The sequence below is a fragment of the Rhopalosiphum padi genome, chromosome 3, assembly GCF_020882245.1.
Source record: "Rhopalosiphum padi isolate XX-2018 chromosome 3, ASM2088224v1, whole genome shotgun sequence".
NCBI classification, from domain to species: domain Eukaryota; kingdom Metazoa; phylum Arthropoda; class Insecta; order Hemiptera; family Aphididae; genus Rhopalosiphum; species Rhopalosiphum padi.
Window position 1 is genome coordinate 69,585,701 of NC_083599.1, and position 19,891 is coordinate 69,605,591.

At 28.2% G+C, this 19,891-nt stretch overlaps 5 protein-coding genes across 5 annotated transcripts; 3 read left to right on the plus strand and 2 right to left on the minus strand.

The window, feature by feature from the left end:
- Positions 1–2,966: 2,966 nt before the first annotated feature.
- On the plus strand, positions 2,967–4,224 carry LOC132925531 (52 kDa repressor of the inhibitor of the protein kinase-like). The gene is made up of 3 exons (XM_060989922.1): positions 2,967–3,088; positions 3,151–3,212; positions 3,407–4,224. Exons 1-3 carry the CDS (start codon positions 2,967–2,969, stop codon positions 4,222–4,224), a joined length of 1,002 nt encoding a protein of 333 aa, XP_060845905.1.
- A 3,966-nt stretch (positions 4,225–8,190) lies between these two features.
- On the minus strand, positions 8,191–9,318 carry LOC132925532 (uncharacterized). The gene has a single exon (XM_060989923.1). It carries the CDS (start codon positions 9,316–9,318, stop codon positions 8,191–8,193), a length of 1,128 nt encoding a protein of 375 aa, XP_060845906.1.
- A 3,462-nt stretch (positions 9,319–12,780) lies between these two features.
- Positions 12,781–13,627, plus strand: LOC132925533 (uncharacterized). Its single transcript, XM_060989924.1, has 4 exons — positions 12,781–12,866; positions 12,947–13,134; positions 13,217–13,349; positions 13,621–13,627. The coding sequence occupies exons 1-4, from the start codon at positions 12,781–12,783 to the stop codon at positions 13,625–13,627; spliced, it is 414 nt and encodes a 137-aa protein (XP_060845907.1).
- Positions 13,628–13,645: 18 nt separating this feature from the next.
- Positions 13,646–17,809, minus strand: LOC132923672 (putative nuclease HARBI1). Its single transcript, XM_060987596.1, is given in 6 exon segments — positions 13,646–14,076; positions 14,162–14,251; positions 14,254–14,302; positions 14,394–14,607; positions 17,371–17,483; positions 17,576–17,809. Coding segments are annotated over 6 exon segments (1,131 nt in total).
- Positions 17,810–19,083: 1,274 nt separating this feature from the next.
- Positions 19,084–19,449, plus strand: LOC132926375 (uncharacterized). Its single transcript, XM_060990728.1, has 2 exons — positions 19,084–19,220; positions 19,288–19,449. The coding sequence occupies exons 1-2, from the start codon at positions 19,084–19,086 to the stop codon at positions 19,385–19,387; spliced, it is 237 nt and encodes a 78-aa protein (XP_060846711.1). The 3' UTR covers positions 19,388–19,449.
- Positions 19,450–19,891: the final 442 nt, after the last annotated feature.

Genomic DNA, 19,891 nt, shown 5'->3' on the forward strand with positions numbered 1-19,891 from the left:
TGGTTCAACTAGTTATAAATTAATTAATGTTTCATAGTGGAAGAAAGCCGCACCTTAAGCTGAAAAATAGTCTTTAAGTTTGTCTCATATTGTTTTAGCGTCTGCTGTATAAGTTCCTAATCGGTGGACTGGTCCTAAAGCTCCCATTTCCTGTGGTTCCCACTGATCGCTTTATACGGTGTCAAAAGTTTCACTATAACACCCATGATACATATACATTCAGGTTAAAAAAATAATCAAATAGTATTAATTATTTTTTACAATAAGTACCAGCATTGTTTTCAGACAGTTTTACTCAATTTTTTTGAATAAATCTGAAGAATATTCATCATCAAAACGATTGGGAGAAAAATATGCTAATGATTTTAATATATCTTCAGTATGATTATACCTTTTATTAATCATAACAATAGTTTTATCTAGTGTTATATTATAAATTTCATTTATGAATATATCTTGCAGTATATTTGACCTTTCATCCTTTGAAAGTTCTCCATCCATTTTTTTTTTTTGAAACTTGTTCGTTTAAATTTCTATGTCTGTTCATCTAATTCATACTTTATACAGAACAAATTATATTTATTAAAAAGGCATTTAGATAATTTATCTTTTTCCATACTTCTTAAGCGACTTAGTTCATTTTTTGTTGCATTAACTAGTCTTATTGCCTCAATGAAGTCTAACTTTGGTGATTGCAAGTAATTAGACAGCGGAGTAGTGCAACTAAAAAATTGTCTCATCATATGCATTATTACAACAAATTCAAATGAGTTTAAAGATTTTAATAAGCCTTTAGCCAATGTCTTAGATTTCACATCAATTTCATTACACTTTGGTTTATTATTTTTTGTAGTGTTTTTAAAATAGCACCATATGTTAAATAAATTGCATCAATAGATCTGTCATGGTACGTCCAACGTGTGTCTGAAAAATGTTTAAGACGTCTTATTCTCTGAGTTGTAGGATACAATTCTTTTTGATATTCTACAAATAAATGTGTTCTTTTTCTTGAACCAAAAAAAGTAACTAACGCTTGAATTGTTCCAAAAAAATCTAAAACTCTCCGTGGCCTTACAAGCATCATCAACTGCTAGATTAAGACAGTGTGCAAAACACCAGATATTAATAGCTCTTGGATTCTCAGTTTGTTCATAATATCTAAGACCTTTAAATTCACTCTGCATATTCGAAGTACCATCATAAGCTTGGCCTATTAATTGAACTTTCTTTATGTTTTGGTAAAAAAATTAAAAAATGTATTTTTTTATTTAATTATTTAAAAAAAATTGAATATACCCATTTTGTAGTTTTTTTTTCTGAAAATATTGACGTTTTAGCATTTTAATTTCATCAATTTCCTGATTTTTAATATTTTTTCTAGTTTCGAAAAAAATTGCGAATTATTTAATACGATAGTGCCAATCTGTTTATCAATGTTATAATCAGTTTTCCCCGAAAATTGTAGTTTATTTATACATGGATATTATACTATTATATATTTATAAGATTATATCTATTATCTAATAATTAATATTTATACTGGGAAAATGTTGTAATTACACATACATGTAATTACTAATTATACCTAATTGAGTTTTAAATATAATTAAATTTTCTGATACTGATACGAGAGGAAGGACCTGCAAAGTGCCCCTTCGGCCTTCATAGCACCGCGATATACAAAAAAAATCATATAATTAAATAAATTTATAATGCAACGCGTTCTTCTGGTAAGTTATTTCTAAATAATTAACGTCGTTACAAAAAAATAATAGTAATGAAGTTATCATACGTTACTGAAAGTTGTAACTACGTTACAGTAACGAGTAACGGACGTTATGTTACTACCCAACACTGCATTTTATTACTTTATAAATTAATATGATAGACATGAGTACAAAACTATAAATGATGTGATTTTAGAATTTATGTACCTAGTCCTAGTGATCATTTTTATCAAAATATTACATTATTTTGTAGACCAACAATAAATTAATAATATTATGTTTATGTCTTGCCAAAAAATGGGACAAGATAATAATATAAAAATATTAAATTAGGTATTTAAATTGTGGACAATGCCATACTCAAATTACCAACAAGCCATAATATATTAACTATTACGTATTTATACTTTGGCGGACAAAACACCTTTTTTTTACTAAATTCAAAGTAAACAAAATACTTTTGTTTTATCTATTTATTATAATATAACCGTATTTAATACTAGGTATAACAAAAATGTACATATTGATATTTTGTACAATAGGTAGTTATTAACTTTATTTAACAATTTAACAATGTTGAAGAAATAAAATATGACGTTTATTAATTATTGCGAGCCACACTGAAACCCGTTCGCCAGCCGTACGAGCACGCGGGCGGTGGGCCACATGTTTGATACAATGATACCACCATGGCACTATCGTATTAAATAATTCGCAGTTTTTTTCGAAACTAGAAAAAATATTAAAAACCAGGAAATTGATGAAATTAAAATGTTAAAACGTCAATATTTTCAGAAAAAAAAAACTACAAAATGGGTATCTTCAATTTTTTTTTAAATAACTAAATGAAAAAATACATTTTTTAACTTTTTTACCAAAACATAAAAATAAATTAAAACATAAAAAATTTGTAGTTCTTGTCCCTGTGAATCTTATTAAAAAACCAGAATTATGATATCTCCATTATTTCAGGAGATATCGCAATGGGTAAATCCTGGCGGGACACTGTATAAGTATTTATTAAATAATTATTTAATAACTATTCAAAATGAAATTATCGAATCAATGGGTTCTGTAATTAAACAAAAAATTGTTGATAGAGTAAAACTTTCTAAGTATTTTTCGATTTTGTGTGATGAAACAACCGATATCAGTACAAATGAACAAATGACAATATGCGTACGTTATGTTGACTTAAAACATTGCGTCATAAGTGAAGATTTTTTATGTTTTATAAAAATGGTCTCAACTACTGGGTCAGAAATAACAAAAACATTGAAGCATGAACTAGAAAAAGTTGGTTTAAGTTTTGATAACTTAAGAGGACAGGGTTACGAAGGGGGATCAAACATGTCTGGCAAGTATAATAGTGTTCAAGCACTAATTTTAAATGAATATCCTTTGGCTTTTTATACTGCTTCAGTCACTCCCTTAATCTATGTTTATCAAAAGCATGTGAAGTATCAGCTATAAAAAATATGAATGGTATAATTGGAACTAACTGGAAATTTTTTTCTTCGTCTTCCAAACGAACCGAGAAGTTAAAATATATTATTGAAACGATGTTAACACTGTTCAAAAGAAAAAGCTAAAACAACTGTGCCAAACTCGATGGGTAGAGCGACACGACGCTATATTAACTTTTAAAGAACTATATATTTACATTGTTTCTACGCTAGAAGATCTTGAGCATGATACCAATACAGAAACATCAACGAAAGCTACGTTGTATGGAAGTGCCATAACAAAACTGGATTTTATTATTGCTTTAGAAGTGTCTGATAAATATTTTTCTTATACTTTTAATTTGAGCAAACTTTTACAAGGTAAGCAACAAGACGTATGCAATGCTTTGGCTAACGTAATACAAGTAAAAAATGCCTTACACAGTATTCGAAATGATGCCGATAACTCTTTCAAAGAAATAATGGAAACTGTTTCAAAAATAGCTTCTATTGTAAATATTGACATTAAAATGCCTCGTATCTGTAATAGACAGATGAAACGTGTAAATGTTAGTTCTAATAGTCCAGAAGAATATTTTAAAGTATCTATATCTATACCATTTCTCGATAGTTTAATATCCAAATTACATTCAAGATTTGATGAAAGGTTAAAACAAGTATTGTCACTTCAAGGCTTAATTCCATGTAACTTGCATTTATATAATGATGATTTCATTTTATCAGCTGCATCTACATATGAAAATGATCTTCCTCACGCAATTTCCTTTTTAAGTGCTGAATTACACATGTGGATAAATCAATGGAAGGACACAGAAAACGTACCACAAACTGCAATTGAAGCAATACAGCACTGCCAAGATATTTTTCCGAATATTAAAACACTTTTACAGTTGTTCTTTACACTACCAGTTACTTCTGCCACTCCAGAATGCACGTTTTCTACAATTGAAAGAATAAAAAATTACCTGAGATCAACAATATCTCAAGAAAAGCTAAATAGCTTGGCTTTAACAAACATAAATAAGGAATAAAATGTAACTGTGGAGGAAATAGCACAAGATTTCATAAAAATCTCCGCCAGGAGAATGCAACTACAAGACTGGTCAAAATAATAGACATTATTTAAATTGTACATGCTTTAATATAAGTACTTTAATTGTCTTAATCTTGATTAAATATAAAATATAACATACTAAAACGTATGATTTTGGTGTTATATCTGGTGGGCCCCTCCCTTGGGAGATTTCTGGCTACGCCACTGTTGAACACTACTTATATGAATAGATGACATTTGATGTAATTTGAATTTTTTTGAAGCTATGTTCCATCCTCTGAATCCAGTACTAATAAAGCCAGGATAAAGACAGCGACAAGCAAAACAAAAAGCAGTATCCAAAGCTGAACTATACTCTAGCCAATTAAAATCTTTTTATCAAAGAGCATGAAAACTTCTATTTGAAACCCCAATCTGTCTCTTATGAAATATAATAACTGGTTGGAAAGGACCTTTTTTTATTCTGTCATATCTTTCATATCTATTTGGTGGCATTCTGTTAATTGGATCTAAAGATCACCAACGATATCAACCATTTCTGGAATATGATTAACAATAGTCTTGTTATTGTGATCAACTTCCAATATATTTTCTTGAAAAATTAAATTGGTTTGTTAATTAAGAATACATCTGTTTCTTTATTATTAATGTTTTGATCATAAGTGGCATCTGTCTCGTCAATATTTAATTCAACCAATGTAAATTTCTACAATATTATAAAAAATTAATAATATATCATAGATAATAATAATAAGTAATAAACTTATAATTATATCATATTGCTATTATCAATTATGCTAGTGTGTTGTTACGGATTATTTCAGGAATTGAAAGACAACGTAGAATAACGAAGAATTCGGATTACGTACTCTCAAAAATGTACTTTAATGATTTTCACAAAAACTACAGGTTATTATTTATTAAAATGCTCTGTATAATGGTCGGGTGATGGCTACTTCCAGACTGACGTCGTGCCGCGGGCCGACATCCGTCTGCGTTCGCTCAAAAATGCTGTATCAGCATTTATTCAAATTCCATTGTATGTTGCAACTAGTGCTAATACTAAAACTAAAAAATATAATATTACAAAGTGTTTAGTCAGGGGTTTGTAACAGTGTTTAACAATAACTAATAAAAAATAATTGAATATTAATAACTTACAATATAATAAATATATAATATGTATATAGGTACTATAAAATAATTTAATATTAATATATTATTGTAAATTATTTTTTATGATTTTAAATATACCTTTGATTTTTTCTACGCTGCTGGAGCTGGATGCCTCAGTTCAATTTGACTTGACATTTGACATCTAATTATGCAATTTATATATAATATGTACTATTTAAAACTATAAACTTTAGTATAATATATATGTCACAAAAATATAATTTATAAGTAGGTACTTACATTTTTAAAAAATAATTGTATTTTGGTTTGTTTCTTTTTGTCCATATTTTGTAGAGTATAGAATATACGAGTAATATGATATTTGAACTATATTTTTTTAGAAGATTAGAGGATATGTTGTCGATACCGGGCGATGCACCATTTTTTAATTTAGAAGTGGCTTCTAGTATATCTTCATGTGTTATCAAATTTATTTAAGGGAGGATTATTTGGCATAATTGTATTGTTAGAGAGATAGATATTAGACAAATTATTTACATTAGCATCGTTTTTTAGTTGTGCAACTAGATCAGTTGCCACATTTATAAAATAGTCGTTAAAATTATCGGCTAAGATTGAAGCTGGTTTTCTGTCATTAGGTTCAGTATTAGCTTTAATATTATTTAGTAATTCATTAAGATTATTTTTTTTATTATTTCTGGATATAATATCATTGATTAATTGCCATTTATGTTTGGTGTTGTTGCCGGATTTATGTATTTCTTTTTTGTAGTATTTAGTTTTAGTTTCTTTAATTAAATACGTTAATTTGTTTCTGAATTTAAGGTAAAAGTCTTTTAGTTTTAGATTTAAAGGATATTTCCTAACTTAAAGGTGAAGGTGGTCTCTATGCCTTATGGAATTAATTAATGGAATAAAAAATACGTGTTACAATTTATTTACCTCCATGCCTGTCTAGCCTTCAAAACTCTCGATCCACGGAGTCCGATCGACAACGATAATTAGGCGGCAAGTGTATCGGTCCGGTTGGTACAACTTACACCGCAACCATTTGCATTTGTTGCATTTGTGCGCCAAAGTTCCTTTATCATTTATCATAAAGACGCCACTGTTTACTAACATTAACATTAACATTGGGTTATGTTATTTGGTTTCATACTGACATTATCATTGGACACATATTTTAAATTTTTATTCATCATTAGGCTCAACATTATAAATCATATAATTTGTACTTGTATTTAATATAGTTTGACTAGAAGATAGCGAGTCTTAAAATTCCTATACAGGTTACACCATAAATTAGTTTATAGGCATTCATATTATTAAATTAAATCAATCAAATTAAATTTATAAGTATTATTTATTTACCGACTGTCTTACCATTCGGTAAGTTCTACCTCCTCGTCATGCGCACTTTTATTATCGTACCTCTATTTTAGTGAAACCCAGTGTCATTTTGTTTTGTTGCTGTTAAAATAAATAATTCGTCATTGAACATAAAAACTTTTTGTTTCTTTTTGCTTAGCTCAAATTATTAATACAATAATTCCATTACGCTACAACATGGAATGGTTAGATTGGCTACAAAATTCTAATAAAAGTGATATTTTTTCTAACTTTTCTAAAGCTTAACAGTTATTTGTAACAATACCTATTATAAGTTGCAGTTGTGAACGCTGCTTCTCAAAAATGACTATTATTGAAAGTAAACTTCGAACAACAATGACCCAAAAAAGATTGGATTCACTGATGTTGTTATTTGTCGAACAACATAAAACTAATAATGTGTATATTAACGAGGTCATTGAAGAGTTTAAAACACTAAATGACACAACACGCCGAATGGTGTTATAACTAATAATTATTATATTATAATATTATTATGTATCCAATTGTTGTTTTTTTTATTAATTATTATTGTCAATAACCAACATATAATTATTATATAGGTGAACACGGAGCAAGATCGATTAATTAACCAATTGTCTTTATATTTAACAAGCTAATTGAAATAGTTAATTTTTTATTACATGGTTACATACTTACATAATAGGCATATCGAACTATAATATTTCATATCAAAATTTTTTTTTGACACAATTTTTTTTAAAATGTCTAAAATTATTGATTTTGCCCCGATGGTGGGGCAAAATCGTATTCTATATAAAAACGATTTAATATAATAATATTATGTCAGGACAAAAATAAATTATTTACAACAACTTACATACCTCAAAATAGTTTTTTTTTTATTTTAAATTATTAATACAAAACAATTTGCAGTTAAATAATGACTGTTCAATTTAATATAAAAGTTTTACTTTTTTAACAGATGCGTGTAACTAAACTATGAAAAAATTAAAATTAAAATACTCTTAAAAATTAAATATTAAAATATACAATACCTTTTGTTCAATCTTTTAGTAATTTTAGTTTTAAGTTTAATTACAATTTTCACAAATGAAGGTTTGGTCAATATTTTCTTCTTTTCCAGAGCAAAACAAATGTGCCCACTGAGTACATTTTTGGCAACATATCCAACTTTCATTTGATTCTAGATAACTGTGACTGCAGTACAAACAATTAGTATCGTCTTCAGTATCACTTAAATTACGGTTTTTCTTATTTTTTTTCTTTTTGGACTGTTTTGTTCAAAAAGTTTCCTTTTGGTTATTGGTTTCTTAACTTGTGTATTATTTTATTTTTTTTTGAGAACTAGTCTTTGAATGTTTATCTTCATTTTTTCTTGTTGGTTCAATGCATTTTGTTACTACCGCTGTTTTACCTCGTCTGCCATTTTTTTTTATCTTATTTTAGTGGCTTTAGGAATTTGAATTATATCTTTGAGTGAAACTTCAAAGCTTTTTCGTTTCAATATACATGATTGAGGCGTTGACATATTGGTCATAATGTTATTTGTAGGATTTATAGATGTAGTTTCAATACTTGAATACTCAGTAGATAATGTTGAAGCAATCTCCGTCATTGCAGTAGAAGCAAGTACAATGTTTGGCAAATGAGTTGATGTAGATGGTGTCTTGGATTTCAAGTTAGATAAAGACTCAATGTTTGTTAAAGTCGATACTGGAATATCAGTAGTATCAGATGATGTCAAATTAGATGATGATTCAATGTCTGTTGAAGTTGACATTGGAATATCAGTAGTATCAGCTGCTATGAAATCTTCCTCACTAAAAGCTTCCGGATTATAAGGGTAAATACCAGTTTTATTGAATCCCGAAACAGCATTTTTAACTGTAGCAGCTTTGTTGTAAGCAGTAACAAATATTTTTCCAATTTCATGTAATGTCACAACCCGTCCTGGATGGTTAAGTAGATAAATATTTATTTCTTGACTATAATACATACTTAATGGGCGCATGAAACTAACGTCTAAAGGTTGAAGTTTATGTGTTGTATGTGGAGGGAAGCAGAGCACTGTAATGAAGTTTTTTCTTGCTAATTCTAAAACTGCTAAGTTTTTCACGTGAGTAGCATGTCCATCTAAAAGTAATAGAACTGGGTGTTCTTCAGTAGGTTTTGTGTGTTTTATTAAATGTTGTATCCACTTTACGAATATTTCCGATTGTATCCACTCAGAGGGATGTGTTACACCATAAGTTGATGGAGGTGTTCCAGTAAGGAATGTAGGTGCTAAGCGTTTTCTTGGATAAATTAATAGTAGAGGTACATAATGCTTTGCGGCAGAGAAACAAATAGTAGCAGTAACATTTTGTCCCCTCTCCGCTGACGATAGTTTACCGACTTGTTTTCTACCTTTAACTGCTGTTATTTTTCCTTGACTCTTAGCAACGCACGTCAACCCCGTCTCATCAACATTATAAATCCTATCAGGAGGAAATGAATGTTTTTTCATGCAAGACGCCAACAAATTATAAAAAGAATCAACAGCTGGTTTATTAAACCTCATTGCTCTAGCAGCAGATGTTGGTTCTGGAGTTCTTATTGATAGACCGGGGTCTTTTTAAAAATCCTCTTATCCAATCTTGACCTGGAAGTATTTTAAATAATGAAATAAATGTTTAAATAAATTATTATTTAACAAATTACATACCAGCCATGCCTGTGTTTGTATTAAATGGAAAATCAAGTCCATTTTTTTCAGCTAATTAAAACGCAAGTCTTCTTAAATCGTGCATTGTCAACCCAAAAAGTCGACTTTCCATATCTTTTAGATAATTATATAATATAATTTCTTTATTATGAGAGAATACAGGTTTAAAACGTCCTAAACCTGTGATCAATGATAAAGAAAATTTAATAAAATACCTAATATGTACAACAACAACATTTTATTACTTATTTTAAGAATAGCATATATTATACATTTATTATAATTACCAGTTAATTTTTCAGAGTTGTAATTAAGATTTTGAGTTTTAATTTTTTTAATTTTATCATACAATGCAGCGTATGGTAAATTATATTCATTTGCGGCACAAGAAATACTTTTTTTTTGTTCAATAACCTCTTTTATTGCATATCTCATGCTTTCTTCGGGCCAATTTTGTCTCGTTGATGTACGTTTATAGTTTCGAACCATTCTAAAATAAAATAAATAAATAAGTTTTTATAAAAAAAGATTTTTTCACGGAGAACACTTATAAAGTGAAACGGGGCAAAATCGACCATGTTATCGGAATTGCCCCATCGGATTTGCCTCTATCGACGAATATCTAAAAATAGTTTAATAACACGATATACGTCATAGGTATTAAGATAAATTTATTGAAATCAAAACGTCATTAATATATAAATTGATTAAAATAAACGCGATTGGTAACTAAATAATATTCATAACACTATATAAAAACATAAAATATTTTAATAGTTACCTGAAAAATCAACTTTATGCAATAGTTCTTGTAATAAACAAAATTTTCCGATGCAGATGGTGCTTTCTCGAAGCCAGAACTGTGACTGATAAGATTCATGTGTTTAAAATCACGTCTTATTATCATTGAATCGCGCGTTATTTTGGGTATCAGTTTTGCCCCGTGTTCCCCTAGTTAAAAATATAGTCCACTCCATAAACATTAAATCTTAACTTATTATCAACTTTTTCGTGGCTCATATGAAAATAAGTAACAGCCAAGAAAAACTCACCAGCGTTATAGCAAACAAAGTTTTACTACCTACACTCAATGAGTCTCAGTGCACGTTTCTCATGGGCATGTAACACTTAGTAGCTCAGTTAATCATGTATTAGTATAGGGATTTCGTTTACACACAATATACACAGGTCGGTCGGTGTGTACTATGTATTCGAAATATTTGCAGGGTTGCATCCAAAAACCAAACAATTTTGATTTGCATTGACATGATTTTGATTGACAAAAACCGCACAGCTATTATTGGTCATTTTATAACAAATTACCGCACATTTATAGTGGGTTAAAACCGCACACTATTTTTAGTGAATGTAGTGAAAAGATAAGATTATAAGATAAGTTCTATGCAAAAAACAAGTCTTTAGTTGCCTATTTATGTTTAGGAACATTTGTTTTAATTTTAGGAAAAATTTTTACGTGACAGAGATCGGTATAAAGTTTTTAAATAACGTCGGCAGTAGCACTATTCTGTAACTCGATAAGCTGATATCGGTTTTTTTTGTTGACAAGTATTTATCGAGTTTCACATTATGTATCGAATATCGTTAACATAAATGCGATTCTGTAATATCAATTTTTGGTAATTTTTCGTTACAATAATGATTTTTATGTTACCGAAAATTTCGATAACGTAATCAAATAATCCAAAGAGTTTCATAAAATTGACCAATAAAAACTGTCATAATGTTTAGTGATAAGTTTTTTTTTTATCACTACTAACATCAACATTGTCAAATATAAATATTATAAAAATAAAAATTATTTATTTATTTTATTTCGACTTACCTATTGAATTAATTTAAAAGTTAAGAATGGCTAACAATAGTGGACCTCCAACCAAAAAAAAGAGACAAGGCCGAAGAAGCACTAATCAAATCGAATTTTTAGTAGATTATATGTTACAAAATCCAAATTTAGCCACAGGCAAATTTTTGAAAATGAATTCAAGAGATGCACTTCAAGGATTATGGGAAGATTTAGTGAAAGAGTTAAATGGCATGAGAACTAACGGACAGGCGGAAAAAAATATAAAATCTTGGAAAGAAGTAGGTACCAATGTGTATGGTTATGTTATGTAGGCTTTTGTTTTGGGTGTATTTTATATTTTTATCCTACACTATAGAACATTAAGTAGTCCACTTATTTCCCTCAATCTTAGTATAAGAATCTGAATAAATAAAAATTAATGTATGTTAAAATAAAATGCAAAATATAGTCAATCTTGTTAAGTGTTTAAATACCTTTTTAAAATATTTTTATATTTTTTTTTAAAAACATATTGGCACTATACCTCTCATAAATCGTTGTTATCAAAATATATGCTATTTAAATATTCAAATAGGTATGTTAAAAAATTATTTTGAAATACACTAATACTTTAAATAATTTATTATTAATAATTATTTTAATTATTACAAAATTATTAATCTCTGTATAAACAATATAATATGCTTGTCTTAAAATTAGGAAGCATTAAAGCAATGATGTTACTGCTACATGCATTTCTTTTTTCACATTATGTTTGGGCATATGTGTATAATATGTAATAAAATATTAATTCTAAATAAAATATAATTCAAAAATGACAAAAATGGTACTAAATAAATAAGTTTTTAACAAATAATACTTAATAAATAGTATTATAGTTTTTCACTTGATTAACATTGAACATTTAAGTTTAAAAATTACTGAATATATATATATATACAGTAAAAATTATTCATATTTTTATTTATTTTTCATTTAATTATCCACTGGTAATGGTGCAAGTTACTTAATTAATATACTGTATAGTAGGATTTGCATGTATATCATAGAAGGCTATATGGGTTGTGTTATATTCTTCATCGAACAATGCTTTCATACAGCCCCAAATTTACCAAACTTCAATGGAAAATTTATATTACCTCCCACCGATAAATGTTCTTGTACACTTCAAGTTTCTAACATTAATATTTTATGATCAAAAACTAGTCATGGCGTGACCAAAAAACAAAGACATCTAAAAAAGTTGGTGCTCTCAGAAGTGCAAGAGCACAAACAGGGAATAATAAAAATGATTTACCTCAGCTGTCAGATTTAGACAAAAAAGTTTTAAGTATTATTAGAAATGATTATGTTGAGGGGACATCATGTCCAGATTCATGGCCGGAAGAGCAGGTATACATATTAAATAAATCTAATATTAATTACTTAGTAGCTTCCATTTGTCTTGAAAATGTAATATTATCTTCTATTTTTAGGAAAATAATGTACAAAGGATGGCTTCGGGCGATCCGGATATTTATTTAGTTGAACCCACACCATTAACTTTTGAAATAGATGAAGAAAACATTGACCAAGGTTTGTAATAACTAAGTACTACACAACTTTATGGGATTGTTCACCTTTATACTATGTCCCCACCTTTTCTTTACTCATATCAAGTATTTTCATATTTTTAGAAAACATAGAATATGAAACCATAAGTTGTGACTTCGTTGGAGATGAAAATATAGATGAAAGTGTAACACTTGATGTAAGTACTACACCTAGTGAAGGTCAAGGTCAACAAATTCGCAAGCCTGCTAATGTAAGGGACTCAAGGTTAGGTTCAAAAAGTTTAAAAACTCCACGTAAGTTGCAGTGTTATTTAATTGTATTTTTTTCTTTTGTTCTATAAATTATGATGGTTATTTCAATTGTTTTTTTTTCAAGGAATGGTGAAACAAAAGCTTACTAGTCAGTTACAGGCAGCTAGAAATTCTTTTAATACAATAGCAGAAAACCAAGCTGATGCTATGACATTGATGGCAGATTCTCTATCGGTAATTGAAAATGACCAAAAGATGTTATCTTTATATGACAAAATATTAGAAAGATTATAGTAAATTAAAATGTGCAAGTTATAATATATTATGTGATAAATAAGTTATTAGGTTATATAAATATTGTTAAAAATATAGTTTTTGTTTAATGTTAAAAGAAATATGATATATTAAAATCAAAAGACTGAGCAAGTATATTATTATTATTTTATGTTTAAAAAATGTTATGTATTCAATTAAAAAGACCAAGTATGTTAATTAAAATTTATTTTATTCAATAACTTTGTATATTAGGATGTAGTATGCTTCTTTAATTATTTTAATTATCTTCACCATCTCTTAAATGATTAAACCGATCAAGAATTTGTTTTTGTATTCGTGTAGCCACTGCTCTGGGACCACCTCGCTGATCAATGTAAGGTAATTCTAGGTTATCATTTATATTTTGACCAATTTGTTCAATAACTTCAATAGCTAACTCTTCTTCAGGAATTTGTAAATTATAATGAATCCGCATATTATGAAGTGTGGCACAAGCATTTACTATTCTACCTGCTTTATCAGGGGCATACGTAAGTACTCTTTGATACGAAAGACACCTCCAAACACTTTTAAAGACACCAAAAAATCGTTCTACCACATCTCTGGCCTTACAAAGATTTTTGGTGTATTCAAATTGGCGTGTACCTTCCGGATAATGAGGTAATGAAGTCGTAAGCCATGGTTCTAATGGGTATCCAGCATCACCTAGGCAATTTGGAAATTTCAATTTATATAAAATATACTACTAAATATATTAAGTATATAATATATAACTAACTAAATGACATATCAATTAACCATGTACGACGTTCACCATTGTTATAATGAAATTCCATTCTACGTCGTACGGCAGACATACTCCATATATACGAATCGTTGCGGCTCCAGGATACCTTGCATTGATATTCAAAATTTTTAAATCCGGGTCAACAATCTTATAAGAAAAATTCATAACGAGTTTTAAATTTCATAAACACTAAACAGTATTTATCTTACACATAGCAGAAAATACTTGTAAGACTAACTGCTTGGACATTGGGCGAATGATTTCCATGGTGATTAACGTATGCCTCTTCATGGACATTAGGAGCGAGAATATTAATATGCGTGCAGTCAATTGCTTCTAAAGTGCCTTCAAAAGGTTGCGGCGCGGCTTCAAATTTTTCCCTAGCTTTGTGTCTCTCAATAGCTGTCATTGGAAATTTTACCCACTTTCTCAAAAGACGTTGGTTTATAGCAGGGATGGCGAACCTATGTCACGCGTGTCACGGAGTGACACGCGCGCATTATTTCAGTGACACGCCAATTTAAAATATAATTCTTAATTTTTACTTCACTTTCCAAAAAAATTATAGATAATTTTAAACTATTTTTAACTTATTATTGGAATGTATCGTAAGATATTGTAATCTGTACTTTCCATTTCCTAAGCTCGTAAACGAAACGATTAGATTATCAATAAATTCGTTTATCGCGTTTACGTAACAAACGTAGGTAAAACAGAACAGTCGACAGTCGTCAACAGATAGTTTCGGATGCCTTACACGACGACTATTTTAACCAACCTATTCAATATTGCTTCGGGCTTTCTCAATATAATTCACGTTTAACCGTTGGAAGTTTAATTCATTGGTGAATATTATTTATTTTTATTATTTTCAAAAATTAAAAATTCGTATAAAATAATTAATACTATATTCTTAATTTATAGAATAAAAATGTTCAAAAAATTAAAACTGAATCCAGAAAAAAGCGGTAGTGGGAGATAATTCCACGAACAGTGGACAGTGGATTTTGGTGTAATTCAAAATAATAATAAGGTACTATGTTGCTTGTGTAACGAAACAGTTGTAAGCCGTAGTTTTAATGTTAAAAGACATTTCGAGACAGTTCATAATAATATATTTTCTCTATCGGCTGAAGAAAAATTAGAATTGATTTCTCAAAAAGTAAAATTTTTTAGAAGTCAATCAAACAAATTTAAAGTGGCGTTCAAACAAAATAATAATTTATCAGCCGCTAGTTTTTCTGTGTCGCATTGCATTGCGCAGCATGGTAAGCCACTTTCTGACGGAGAATACTTAAAAGAAGTTTTTGTTAAGGCGTCTAACATTTTGTTTCATGATTTTACTAATAAAAATGAAATAATAAAACGTATTAACGATTTGCCTGTTAGTAGAAATACTGTAAAAGATCGTATTATTTGTATGAGTAATGATATAACAGATCAGCTTCAAACAGATTTGGCTTCAGAAAATTATTTTTCAATCTGTCTTGACGAAAGTACAGATGTAACTTCACAGGCGCGACTAGCAGTCTTTGTTCAGTAGTGTTAATATTATGAGAGAAGAATTAATAAAATTAATGACGATTTCTACTAAAACAACTGGTCAAGATATTATGAATGTAGTACTTAAAGAATTCGCCAATTTAAAAATAAATATAAATAATATTGTTTCAATAACTACGGATGGTGCCCCTAATATGGTTGGCAAACACAATGGATTTGTTCAACTTTTTTCGAAAGAAATTTCTCATCCGTTAATCAGTTTTCATTGTTTAATACATCAAGAAGCGTTGTGTGCTAAAGACAGTAGTTACAAAAGTTGTCAATTTCATTACATCTCGTGCTTTAAATAACCGACAATTTACTAAATTATTAGATGAAGTTGAATCACAATACGCTGGCCTTTTAATGTATAACAGTGTTCGTTGGTTGAGTCGTGGTCAAGTTCTTCATCGATTTGTTGAATTATTAGAAGAAATACGATTATTTTTATTCGAAAAATCTCAAGACTATCCAGAACTTAAAGATTTAAATTGGTTGAACGATTTAATGTTTTTCACTGATTTTACTACAATGTATAATGAATTAAATAAAAAACTTCAAGGGCCCGGTCACATAGTCTTAACAATGTTTGAAAATATCAAAGGTTTTGAAAAAAAAATTGAAATTTATTGTAAAGATCTTAAAAATGAAAAATTTAAAACACATTTGAAAAACCATCTGAACAATTCATTACACTTTGCAGATAGTCAGACTGACATCAAATGTATAATTAAAAAATATGTTAATATATTAGAAAATACAACTGAATTATTTTCTAATAGATTTTCACAGTTTCGATGTCTAGAACCAACCTTTCAATTTTTAATAAATCCGCATAAAATTACATATGATGAACTTGATCTATCTTTTATTGAATGGTTAAATATCGAAAACTTAGAAATGGAATTTCTAAGATTTCTTAGAATTTCGGGGAAATGTAATTTGGAGAAATAAATTTATTAATTTAAACAGTGAACTGGAAATGTAATTTGGAGAAATAAATTTATTAATTTAATCAGTGAACTGGAAAAAAATTATTGTGAAATTGATAGCAGTATTAAAACCGAAAACCTAATTCTTATTGAGTGGAAAAGTCTACCAAATTCATTTACATCCATGAAAAAATTAGCACTTTCATTATTGACTATGTTTGGTTCTACATATACATGTGAGCAGCTATTTTCCTCCATGAATTTTATCAAATCTACTTTGAGAAATCGTCTTGGAACAGATATCAGTGCAGCATGTATTCAATTAAAATCTACAAATTATAATCCCAGGATTGATTAGTTAGCTGGAAATATGCAGCAACAAATTTCTCATTAAAAACTTATTTTTGTAATTAAAAAAAATATGTGTTTGTATTAATATATAATAGTAAATTAATGCTGTAAAGATATATTAATATGTACATGTAACTTTATAAATAGTAAATAGTAATAGTAAACGCTGTAAAGTTATATTAATATGCAATAGTTATAGTACCTAAACAGAAAATGCTGTAAAGTTTAAATATTTTATACACCTAACAACAAATAAAATCATGTTTATATGTTTAATTAATTATTTTTTAAGCAAAAAAAAGGTCTGACACGCAAGGCAAATAAAATCAAACCAAACATTTTGATTTGACACGCAGTTATCAAAAGGTTCGCCATCCCTGGTTTATAGCATTTGTGACCCTACTAATACATCGACTTACAGATGGCTGGCTTATGTTGAGGATAGAGTTACCACCCAAACCTCTTTGGTAACTTTGAGCGTAGAAATGAACAGTAACTAGGAACTAAAAAAATATACAATTAAATATTTAGATAAAAAGAATTTTATTTATGTGAAAGAGAAACAAATCAAACCATTGGAACTAAATTAACTAACTTGCACTTCTGGAGATATCCCTGAAGTACGTTGAACAAGCAATAAAGGCCTAATAGCATTTATTACATCAAATGCTAGTTCGGGACTTATGCGGAACATGAATATAAATTCATCGAGAGGGAGATCAAAAGGATTTTGTTCATCTCTCAAAATCCTTCTTTCAATACGCCTTTCTTGAATTCGAACTCTTTCTTCCAACACAATAAGTTCCCACCTTAAAAATTCTAGAGCCATGTGCCTATTTCTATTTGAAAAATCGTACTTAATAATAAATATTTCACAGCATCAAAATTCAAAATAGTAAATAATTAATAACTAGTAACTACGATAATAAATCAATGATAACATGAAATATGACGTTTTTCCTCTTATCCATCTCCGTTAAGTATTATCGAGGGGTCTTGATGGGTGTATTAGGTTAGCGATATTTTATTTTCACTATCGACAGTTTTAACGAAAATAATTGATAGGTTAACGAATATCTGTAATACAGAATCGCTTTTTTCGATAATATTCGATAAGAAAATTTTCGTTAGCTCAACGAATCGAAAGTTGTCGTTAAGCTACCTTATCGAGTTACAGAATAGCGCTACAGTCGGTTTCAACCAATCAAACTGTGAAAGTTTTTAATTTTTTTTTAATTAATATTTTAAATTTTCGATGAAAAAAATTTGATGAAATATTCAATTATGAGAATAATCATAGACTTATAGAAATAGACGGAACATTGGGTATGATAACGCGTGCAAGTGGGTGGAGCTTGTTTAGAGGATCGGGTGTTGAAAAATCGCGGGAATAATTTTTTATATTTAAATATATCTATAATATAAACAATATATCTATTACTTATAGAAATATTTATAAACGATTGTAATAATATTATTTATAGATGTAGGTTAATATGTTATTATCTAATATTATCTATTATCTAATAGACCGAAAGTATAATATTATTTTTAATAAAGTACCTATTATAATTATTTAAATTTTTAAATATTTATTAACAGTTTCTACTTTTATTATATTATTTTGACTATTTTGTTATTTATTATAATTATTATTTATAAATTTGAATAATACATTTAATCATGAAAACATGCATTGTGTGTGAATGTAATGACCAAACAGCAACATTTCACAAGTATATTTATTAAATGAATTATAATTATAATTTTTGCATTTTATTAAATTAAATAATTATAAGTAGGGCTTTGAATTTAATGCACCAAAAAACCTTAAAAATGTCAAAAATATGCAAAATAAAGTTTCATAAATCGATTCGTTGTTACATAATTCAAATTATGTACTTACAAAGCTTCATTTCACAATCACCAAAAAAAATCACAGCCCTAATTATAAGAAATATGTATCTTTGTACAATAAGTAAAATAAATTTTCTAGTTATTTTTTATATAAATGTGTTATATGCACTATTGTATAAAGGGCTCAGCCAGTCAAATATTAATAAATATTAATTATAATAAATTAGATTCCCTAGTAATCCATCTATGAGGCAAAAGTGGTTAAATCAATGTAACATTAAAGGAACAATACCTAATTATTCATACTTATGTTCATCACATTTTAAAAAAGAGGATTATTTTAGTACGAGACTTAAGAAAAACGCACTCCCAAAACTTGTTGAGTAAGTTAAAAATATGTGTATATTTTATATCATTGTAGTATGATAATTATACTTTTTGGGAATTTAGAGACCAAATTGAAATACAATATGTTCCCTCACATAGCGAAAACAAAATATTAAGTTGTTCAGAATCAAGTACACTATTTGTTGAAAATAGGTATTATTAAGATCTTGATAGTTAAATTTATAAAATTCCAAAATGTGTAGTATATATTACTATTATATTATATTTAACAGTCCAAAAATATCTACTAGTACCCCTTTATCCAATGTGAATGACCATGGTGAAAATACAAGTGATTTGTTTATAAATACACCACGATGTGCAAGAAGGTAATTTACAAATTTATATTTGTAATGCAGCAAATGAAAACTTTTGAATTTATTTATTATTAATTTTGTATAGGTTAATTTGGAGACCATCTAACGTTGCTAGTTTGACTAATGAAAACTTTTCAACACCTAGGAGAGCTAAATTAAACTTAAATTTAATCAAAAACCAATTAGTACTCAAAGATAAAAGGATTAAATGTTTAACAGAGTGTAATCGAAGATTATTAAAAAAAGTAAAAAACCTTAAGGAAATGATAGTGGTTCTAGAAAAACAAAATATGTTATCTGAACAAGCATCACTAATTCTTAAGGTAACTAGGTTAAATTAAATATTTAAT

Coding starts and splice junctions, on each gene's coding strand:
- LOC132925531 (XM_060989922.1), top strand. CDS start 2,967: ATGGTCTCAACTACTGGGTCAGAAATAACAAAAACATTGAAGCATGAA. Junction 3,089..3,150: donor GGATCAAACATGTCTGGCAA/GTATAATAGTGT, acceptor ATACTGCTTCAG/TCACTCCCTTAATCTATGTT. Junction 3,213..3,406: donor AGCTATAAAAAATATGAATG/GTATAATTGGAA, acceptor TTTCTACGCTAG/AAGATCTTGAGCATGATACC.
- LOC132925532 (XM_060989923.1), bottom strand. CDS start 9,318: ATGAGGTTTAATAAACCAGCTGTTGATTCTTTTTATAATTTGTTGGCG.
- LOC132925533 (XM_060989924.1), top strand. CDS start 12,781: ATGGCTTCGGGCGATCCGGATATTTATTTAGTTGAACCCACACCATTA. Junction 12,867..12,946: donor GAAAACATTGACCAAGGTTT/GTAATAACTAAG, acceptor ACTCATATCAAG/TATTTTCATATTTTTAGAAA. Junction 13,135..13,216: donor AAAAAGTTTAAAAACTCCAC/GTAAGTTGCAGT, acceptor TTTTTTTTCAAG/GAATGGTGAAACAAAAGCTT.
- LOC132926375 (XM_060990728.1), top strand. CDS start 19,084: ATGAGGCAAAAGTGGTTAAATCAATGTAACATTAAAGGAACAATACCT. Junction 19,221..19,287: donor GCACTCCCAAAACTTGTTGA/GTAAGTTAAAAA, acceptor TTGGGAATTTAG/AGACCAAATTGAAATACAAT.